Raw genomic sequence first — 10,071 nt, forward strand, 5'->3', positions numbered from 1 at the left:
TCAGGACTCTGTGCAGGCCTGTCAAGTTCATCCACACCAGATTCTGTTATCCATGTCTTTATGGACCTTGCTTTATGCAGTGGTGCACAGTCATGTTGGCAGAGGAAGGGGTCTGCTCCAAACTGTTCCCACAAGGTTGGGAGCATGGAATTGTCCAAAATGTTTTGGTGTCTTGGAGCACTCAAAGTTCCTTTCACTGGGGCAAAGCCCAACTCCTGAAAAACAACCCCACACCATAATTCCTCCTCCACCAAATTTCACACTCGGCACAATGCAGTCTGAAATGTACCGTTCTCCTGGCAACCTCCAAACCCAGACTGGTCCATCAGATTGCCAGACGGAAAAGCATGATTCATCACTCCAGAAAACGCGTCTCCACTGCTCTAGAGTCCAGTGGCGACGTGCTTTACACCACTGCATCCCACGCTTTGCATTGGACGTGGTGATGTATGGCTTAGATGCAGCTGCTCGGCCATGGAAACCCATTCCATGAAGCTCTCTGCGTGCTGTACGTGGGCTAATTGGAAGGTCACATGAAGTTTGGAGCTCTGTTGCAACTGACGGTGTAGAAAGTCTTTGCACTTTGCACTTCAGCATCCGCTGACCCCTCTCTGTCAGTTTGTGGCCTACCACTTCGTGGCTGAGTTGCTGTTGTTCCAAACTCTTCCATTTTCTTATAATAAAGCCGACAGTTGACTTTGGAATATTTAGGAGCGAGGAAATTTCACGACTGGATTTGTTGCACAGGTGGCATCCTATGACAGTTCCACTCTGGAAATCACTGAGCACCTGAGAGCGGCCCATTCTTTCACAAATGTTTGTAGAAACAGTCTCCATGCTTAATTGCTTGATTTTATACACCTGTGGCCGGGCCAAGTGATTAGGACACCTGATTCTCATCATTTGGATGGATGCCCAAATACTTTTGGCAATATAGTGTAGCTAAATTAAAGACACTACAGGATAAATGTGACACTCATTGTTGACATTTAACCTTTCCACTTACCTCAACTCTTTTTTGTTGTTTGTTGTTTTTATTCAGTGACACTTCTCTGTATGTTTGTGATTTTTTTTTTTGTTGTTACTTTTTTTCCTTTTAGTCAGTTTGTGTGCTTCTCTATCTGCTTGTGGTGAAGAGGAGGGCAGTACATTGCTACCCACTGTGACTGAAATGTAGGACGGTGGGTGGGAGGGGGTGTTATTATTTTACTTGTATTATTTTTTGTAATTTGTTTTATTTTTATTTATACATGTTTTTATTTTTTTTTTGGGGGGGGGGCTGTTTTTTCAGTACCTGTATTATGATTTCCCTATCAAATGAATAAATAAAAATAAAAAAATTATTAAAAAAAAAAAGACATAAATCAACAATGGCCAGTCACATACTTGTTCACGAAAAGCGGCCGATCGATCGGCACAACCCTATTTTAAAGTTCAAGTTAAAGTACCCATGATTGTCACACACACACTAGGTGTGGCAAAATTATTCTTTGCATTTGACCCATCACCCTTGATCACCCCCTGGGAGGTGAGGGGAGCAGTGAGCAGCAGCGGTGGCCCTGATTTAACCCCCAATTCCAACCCGGATGCTGAGTATCAAGCAGGGAGGTAATGGGTCCCATTTTTATAGTTTTGAATACTTTTTGGTTATTTATGTGCAAGTTAAAAATGTTTTGGACTCTAGGAGTGCGGCAAATGTACAAGTACAAGCCAAACAATCTTGTAGTCCGCCATTGTTGTTTTGTCTGTGGCTTATTCACAAATGTTCACAAAACTTCCTTCTGACACAATTCTGCGCTCTCAAAATTATCAGTTAAAAATGGTGTTGTGTCAACGCACCCTAGGAAGATTTGGGTAGTTAATTGTAAAATATTCACTCCTAAAGGGCACTGCAGTGTTTGACTTCACTGGGACAGGCACAGAGGTGTGGGGGAACTGCAACGCTCCAAGAGCAATCACACTCTCCGCCCTCATCTACTGCCTTCGCTGCATGGTGGGACAGGACATCCCCCTCAATCAGGTTTGATGCTTCCCTCTAAAGGCTGTCAATCACAAAAGGGAACACTATCGTCGTTTAATCCACTTTTCATGTTGGTTCCCGCCTCTCTTCTCATTTAGGGCTGTCTGGCACCAATTAAAGTCACCATCCCCTCAGGGTCCATCCTCCAGCCGTCGCAAAACGCAGCAGTGGTTGGCGGCAACGTGCTCACATCCCAGAGAGTTGTTGATGTCATTTTCAAGGCGTTTGAGGTCTGCGCTGCCTCTCAGGTGAGGATCAGTAACATTTCTTAGTTGTTTTTTTAATCAACGTCTGTTTAAAAATGTTTGTCTAGGGTTGCATGAACAACGTTTCATTTGGCAGTGAGAAGGTTGGGTACTATGAGACTGTCGCCGGGGGCGCTGGGGCGGGGCCGAGCTGGAGTGGCAGAAGTGGCGTGCACAGTCACATGACCAACACTCGTATCACTGACCCTGAGATTCTGGAGAAGAGGTAAGACATTAAGACAAAAGTGATTTTTGAGTATTTAGGATTTGATTTGCTTAAATGTTGGAAATGAATGTTTTTTTAAATATTTAAAAATATGAAATTATTAATATTATTATAAATATTATATTATTGGTATAATTAATAATAATTGTAATTCTTTTTAAAAATATAACATTTTTATTTTTATTCTTCAACTGAATTGAAGAAAATACTTAAGAAATTGTGTGGCGTTTACACTCACATGACCAACACTTGTATCACTGACTCTGAGATTGTATAGAGCAGTGGTTCTTAACCTTGTTGGAGGTACCAAACCCCATCAGTTTCATATGCGCATTCACCGAACCCTTCTTTAGTGAAAAATAAAATGTTTTTTTCTTTCATTTAATCTTAATTTATAAATATTAATCATGAAATGATGTTATTATTTTAAAGAAATACTAATAAAGATATATTTTACAAACAGAAAGTTACAGGAATGTACACATGATCCCATGTTTACATCTCATTGTGCAACATGTGAATGTTTTAGTGGGAACTAAATGCGATATATTCAAAATAGGTATAAATTATTTCCAAACCAGGACCCCCACTCAGACATACAGTACTAGTACACAGCTCATGAAAAACAATATTTTTTGTTATTGTCATTGTAAGTGGGCCAAAACACTTATATTAAAAAATAATATCATGGAAATGACTGCTGTCATTTGATTCTAATAATAAAACATTTAACTTGTTATTTAGTCAGGTTTGGGACAGGTGTGCTGGTGTGGCCACAGTGCATGTGCACGTCTGACGTCGCTCACATGTGCTCCACTGAATGCTCAAGGGTTTTTTACGTTTGCTCACGCATATGGAAAATTAGACGGAACATTGTTTGGGGGTATCCATAATACGTCGATAGGGAGAAGTTTTTATGTACATGATGAGTCAGGTGTGTCTTGACCTCCGCGGCGGATGCTCCGCCGAACCCCTGAGCCCGACTCCCCAAACCCCTAGGGTTCGATCGAACCCAGGTTAAGAACCACTGGTATAGAGCTATAAGACATTACGACAAAAGTCATTAGGGGCATTTAGGGATTTTCTTGAATTGGGTATTTTTGTTATTATTTAAAAATATGGAGCTGTTAAAGGGGCTGTTTGCAACATTTCACAGGTGCCTAAAAGGCGCCAACTTTCCAATGTATTTTACACAGTATATCCCGCCCTCTTACATCATCTAGGACCTAACTACGTATGTACATAACACATGCACGTGCATTAGCTTTGGGTGTTGCATAATAACAGCAATTTGGATAGCTTGCGTTTAGAGATGTCCGATAATATCGGACTGCCGATATTATCGGCCGATAAATGCTTTAAAATGTAATATCGGAAATTATCGGTATCAGTTTCAAAAACTGTACGGAGTGGTACACGGACGTAGGGAGAAGTACAGAGCGCCAATAAACCTTAAAGGCAATGCTTTTGCGTGCCGGCCCAGTCACATAATATCTACGGCTTTTCACACACACAAGTGAATGCCATGCATACTTGGTCAACAGCCATACAGGTCACACTGAGGGTGGCTGTATAAACAACTTTAACACTGTTACAAATATGCGCCACACTGTGAACCCACACCAAACAAGAATGACAAACACATTTCGGGAGAACATCCGCACCGTAACACAACATAAACACAACAGAACAAATACCCAGAACCCCTTGCAGCACTAACTCTTCCGGGACGCTACAATATACACCCCGCGCTACCCCCTACCCCTCCAACCCCCCACCTCAACCCCCCAACCCCGCCCACCTCAACCTCCTCATGCTGCTGTTTTGAGGCATGTTAAAAAAAAGAATGGACTTTGTGACTTCAATAATGTGTTAATTCCACAACTGTATATATTGGTATCGGTTGATATCGGAATCGGTAATTAAGAGTCGGACAATATCGGAATATCGGATATCGGCAAAAAAGCCATTATCGGACACCTCTACTTGCGTTAGCAGTCATTGAATGTGTATTCTATCATAACAACAACATGACTGCAAATTGCTCGTTGCTTCTCTTGGACTGCTTCTGTATGTGTGCTCGTGCTCCCTGCCCGTACTTGTTGACGAGACCGAGTGAGTGACCGCCGTAAACACATTTTATTTGGGTCTGTAAAAAAAAAAATTAGATAAACTATGTAATTGTGAAAAATATAGACAATTGTCAAATGCATTTTGTTAAACCACTAATAGTAACATAAGCTAGTCTGTGTTATTCTTGTTAGATTTTTTGCTTTAAAAAATGTTACTGTGAGAAAGTTGCAAACAGCACGTTTAATAATCAATCGTTATTATGATGATTTTAAAAATATACTGTATATATATATTTTTTTTTAATTAATAAAAAAAATATACCGGTAATACTTCAGAAAATGGGTTTTACAACAACATAATTATTTGACATGAAATTCTATTTAACATGGATTAACAGCAACTCTGCAGGTTCCTACTAAGTACTGCACTCCATTCTGCCTCAATTGCTTCAAGACATGTTAAATTATTAATTATTATTTTCATCTTTATTAGATACCCAGTGATATTGGAGCAGTTCTCCTTGCGACCCGCTTCAGGGGGTGCAGGGAAATACAGCGGAGGAGACGGTGTCATTCGCAAGCTGCTGTTCAGGGACGAAGTAGTTCTGTCTGTGCTGAGTGAGAGGCGATCCAGACGTCCCTACGGCCTCAACGGTAAACGCTTCGGACGCTTTCTTACTTGCTTGATTGTTATTATTTCACCTTGCTGTCTGTCTCTGCTGGTCAGGGGGTGAAGATGGTGCTGCGGGACTGAACCTGCTTCACAGAGCTGATGGCAGAATACTCAGTCTGGGTGCTAAGACCAGCATCAGCCTTCAACCAGGGGTAAAGACATCAGTATGACCTCAGATACCAATTTATTACAAACAAACTAAATTTATAAAAATAAGCAGGTTTAATATTACTTTTAAGCCAAAAAATATATTCTCCTCAATCTGAATATCCAAACTACTTATTAATCAATCTAATAGTTGAATACGCTTTATTATGTCAGTCTGACTGTAAAATATCCTGACTTATTTGACATTTAATTCATGAACATTTTTAAGTCAAGTTCTATTTATGGACCATTAAATGTAAAGCAAAAAAAATGCTAAATATCTACAATGACCATATTGAATATAAGGCGACACTTCTTTTTCATTTTTTTTTTTCAAAAGACAAAACATTAAATTCTTGAATTACAATTCTTGTATGAAAACAGGAGTTCAGAACATTCTCAAGAGAGGTCATTTTATCCTATTAGAACAAAATGTAAAACAACCAATGTATTCATTTACAGTGAATTTTTGTTTGTCAAACGATCCTAAATAATAGACCAGGGGTTCTCTAACTTTGCTCACCAAGTACCACCTCAAAAAACACTTCCTCTCCAAGTACCACCATAATGACTAACATTAAAATACATTAGCGTAGTGGGCCTAAATATTCATTAAAAACAGGCTATAGAGTTTTTATTTAACAAGTATATTTACTATTTTGTGCACTGTAACATTACACACAGTTTGAACATTAACACTTTGTTTGAATATTTAATTAGGGGATTCTTTGGCATACCACTAGATGGAGCCCGCGTACCACAAGTGTAGTTTTAGAATCACTGTAATGAAGGCCGAGCACAGGCTTACCTGGGATGAAGCCCAGGGGCCCCACCCAATCAGGGTCGCCAGATTTTGACGTCGGAATAAAATGATTGGTGTTCATAGCTGTCAATCACAATTAGTTCAGCTCTGTCTTGCGGCTGCAATGTTTTTTTCCACTGCTCTGAGCGGGCCTTGAACCCTGGTGTAAGAGACCAGCGTACTACTACTTAACTAAAAGCACAGGCAGTCCCCGGGATCGCCAGCACTATACTTGATGTAGACTGGCTTCTATTACACTCGCACGGATGTGCATGTGCCCGTCGCGAAGGATATGTTTCCATGAACGGAATTATTCTTAAAATGAGTGATATTTTTGCGTTGCTGCTGTTCTGTTGATTAAAATCATGATTTTATTTTTCTTCAAACTGTGTTTTCGGGCTGTGGAAGGGGGGGGTTTGGTGAGGTTTGGAGGGAGGGCCCCAAAAACCGCCCCTTAGAACAGGGGTCACCAACGCGGTGCCCGCGGGCACCCGGTAGCCCGTAAGGACCAGATGAGTAGCCCGCTGGCCTGTTCTAAAAATAGCTCAAATAGCAGCACTTACCAGTGAGCTGCCTCTATTTTTTAAATTTTATTTATTTACTAGCAAGCTGGTCTCGCTTTGCTCGACATTTTTCATTCTAAGAGAGACAAAACTCAAATAGAATTTGAAAATCCAAGAAAATATTTTAAAGACTTGGTCTTCACTAACTGACAAAGAAACAGAAAACAGAGTTTGTGTCCAGTTCAAAGTGTGACATGATTTATTTAAAAATTTGAGAGTTGACTTTTGTATTTTACATGAGTTATTATTTATACAAACATGGTGCAAAGTAATTCATGATTTGTTAAAAAATGTTAGTGGCTAGCTAGTTAAAATGGGATATTGTGATTTCACAAGACTGTCTTAGAAGTGATCATTTGAAAAATGTGCACTTAGAGAAATTATAAAAATAAAGTGTTGCATATTGATATTTATCTGTTTCTATATAAAGATGATCAGTGTTTCCACAAAGATAAATATCATTAATTATTAATGATAACAGAGTTAAAGGTAAATTGAGCAAATTGGCTATTTTTGGCAATTTATTTAAGTGTGTATCACACTGGTAGCCCCTGCGATGAGGTGGCGACTTGTCCAGGGTGTACCCCGCCTTCCGCCCGATTGTAGCTGAGATAGGCTCCAGCGCCCCCCGCGACCCCAAAGGGAATAAGCGGTAGAAAATGGATGGATGGAAACTGGTAGCTTTTCGCATTAATCAGTACCCAAGAAGTAGCTCTTGGTTTCAAAAAGGTTGGTGACCCCTGACTTAGAATTTCATGGCTGCAACACGTGCCATGACTGTAATAGACAATAATATAAAAGAAGTTGCAATTCCTTAAAATGACAAAAAAGCCATTAGAGAAAAAACACTTAGTATTCTTTTCTTCATTTTTGATCTGTGGCAAAAGTCCAATATTATGTACAACGGAACCTCAATTTATTGGTTCTTGTATATAAAAAGTGTGTATATTGAAGCAAATTTTATTCATAAGAAACAACGTAAACATGAAAAATTAGTTCCAGCCTCGACAAAAGTCCACCTTTTAGTAAAATTTTGTACAGTTTGAACACAATAAAAAGCGCTATACATTACTGTATGTGTCAAACAAACATAACAAGGGGGCTGAACTGGGGATGAACAGTCCCTCAATTCAGCCGCCCTGCCGACACACACACACACTGTCACTTTACTCTGTGTTTCCGTCTCCCCCTACAGGACATGTTCTGCCTGTACACTCCAGGAGGAGGGGGTTACGGGAAGGAGGACGGAAACCGAAAACCGCAGACAAAGCGCAGGCGTGTGAACGAGACTTTTCCAGAGAGAGGCAGCGTCTTTGAGTACCGCATGGCGCAAGAAGGAGTGTGACACAGCTCAGGTGGAGGGATTCAACACAAAGTATGGACGCACCCATACAATTATAGACATACGATATGCAGTATTGTACTAACAAAAACATCACAACAAAGCGTGTTCCTTTGAATTGCGAGACAGCGCCCTCTGCTGGATCCACAGCATAACACTTTGTTTTGCCACCTGCAGATAGCGCCATCAAACCACTCTCTCTTCAAGTTACCATTTAAAAAAATAGTTACTGACGAGTTAAAGCAGAGAAAAGAAATCAATGACTATGCGGGGGAGCGAATAAAACCACAAAAAAGTGGGAATCTACTGTAGATTTATTTTATTCAACATTAACCAACATTTTAAAAAACCCATTAAAGTCAGATCTTTTTGGCTGATCTTTACAAAAATGGCATTGAAATGTATTAAAACACAAAATGTCATAATCCATTTAAGTGCAATATATTTTTCAGGATATAGAGCAAATTTAATCAACGCCAACTTCATAGCCTCAATTTTAATTAAAGTTTTTAGTGGAGGAAAAAAAATGATTGAGCCCTTTTTTTTTAACCAAACAGCTTTTTTTAGGTGTAAACAAGGCACGTATTTGTTGCTTTTTTGGGAAAATTTTCATTAAAAAAATAATTGTATTTACATTGTGGTCACAGTAACTGAGCCCAACGTGACAAGTCGTACATTTAAATTAGGACGTGATTGTTAATACGTATGTATCCTTCGTATGCTTTGTCTTCTGGGAGGAGAGGGGGCATCCTTAAGTGGTGTTGCCCTCTTCCCTTCTTTTTTGGGTGGTGGTGAGGAATGACGAGGGAGGACGCCCGGTGAGGGAGTGCAGGCATGCGTAGACCAGCTGATAAAGAGATAGCGACCACTGCGGAGGAAGCAGCAGGAGGTCGACGGCTGCCTGGATTTTGGATGTAAATCAGATGTTTTGTCTTTGAGAGCTGCAAATTCCAATTGGGAACTCACGGACGATTGATCAAAGATAGTTTCTTTGTTTATGGATCACAGTTCCTGTGCTAAAGAATACTCTTTAAGATGATTTGACAATATCCAGACTTTCTTTATCAGCTCTAAGGTTTAAGAGCTGTTGTAGTAACATTGAAGAAGACCAATTTCGGACAATAAACAGCCACATTTATTAGGTTTTAGGGTGATAAATTCAGTAGAAGCATTTTAATCCAATATATAGAAAGATAAATAAAAATAAACCATTTTATTATACCTTTTAAGCCAAAAATATATTTTTCTCAATTTAAATTAAGTTCCAATACTTACACAAAATCATCTAATAGTACAAAGAAGCTTTTTCATGTCAGTCTGACTGGTTAAATATTATGATTTAGTTATTAACACACTTATCGCATGAAGATTTTCAAGTGAAATTCAAATTTATGTAGCATTAAAAAGTAACGCAATATAAATACATGACTAAATATCTTAAATTGCCATATTGACCCGTATATAAGACGATCCTTTTTCACAGCGTGTTATTTTTATTATGTTTTAAAAATCACAACAAATCAAGCTCTTCAATGACCACACTGACCCGAATATAGGACAGTCCAGATTTTTGAAAACTCCTCTTTGAAGACAAAATCCATGATAAAAACGAAAAAGCAAGTTCTTAAATGACCATGTTGCCCTGCATACAAGATGACCCTTTTCTTTTTCAAAACCTTTTTTTTTTTTTTTACAAACAAGAAGAACATAACCCAAGACAAAAAGAAAGCTCTAAATCACCGTATTGACCCCAGTATAAGACAGTCCTTTTTTTCCCAAACCATAAAAAAACAAGAAGAAACCCCGACACAGAAACACATAATTAATTAAGTTTTAAAATGACAATATTGACCCGCATATTAGACAATCCTATTTTCCAACATTTTTAAAGACAAAATCCAAGACAAAAACCACAAAAAGCAAGCTCTTAAATAGCCATATTTAGCCGAACATAAACTGTTTTTCCTTTTCCAAAGCCTGT

The 10,071-nt window shown here is 39.1% G+C and overlaps 1 protein-coding gene across 1 annotated transcript in view; it reads left to right on the forward strand.

Annotated features, from left to right (window-relative positions):
• oplah (5-oxoprolinase, ATP-hydrolysing) overlaps positions 1 to 9,793 on the forward strand; it is a 66,035-nt gene extending 56,242 nt beyond the window's left edge. The window contains exons 23-28 of the mRNA XM_061965569.2: positions 1,886 to 2,020; positions 2,119 to 2,268; positions 2,334 to 2,491; positions 5,057 to 5,217; positions 5,291 to 5,388; positions 7,944 to 9,793. Of these exons, the coding sequence (XP_061821553.2) occupies positions 1,886 to 2,020; positions 2,119 to 2,268; positions 2,334 to 2,491; positions 5,057 to 5,217; positions 5,291 to 5,388; positions 7,944 to 8,093 (852 nt within the window). The 3' untranslated portion in view covers positions 8,094 to 9,793. The remainder of the gene's footprint in view (positions 1 to 1,885; positions 2,021 to 2,118; positions 2,269 to 2,333; positions 2,492 to 5,056; positions 5,218 to 5,290; positions 5,389 to 7,943) is intronic.
• The last annotated feature ends 278 nt before the right edge of the window (positions 9,794 to 10,071 follow it).

Source organism: Nerophis lumbriciformis, linkage group LG07, assembly GCF_033978685.3.
Source record: "Nerophis lumbriciformis linkage group LG07, RoL_Nlum_v2.1, whole genome shotgun sequence".
NCBI lineage: Eukaryota > Metazoa > Chordata > Actinopteri > Syngnathiformes > Syngnathidae > Nerophis > Nerophis lumbriciformis.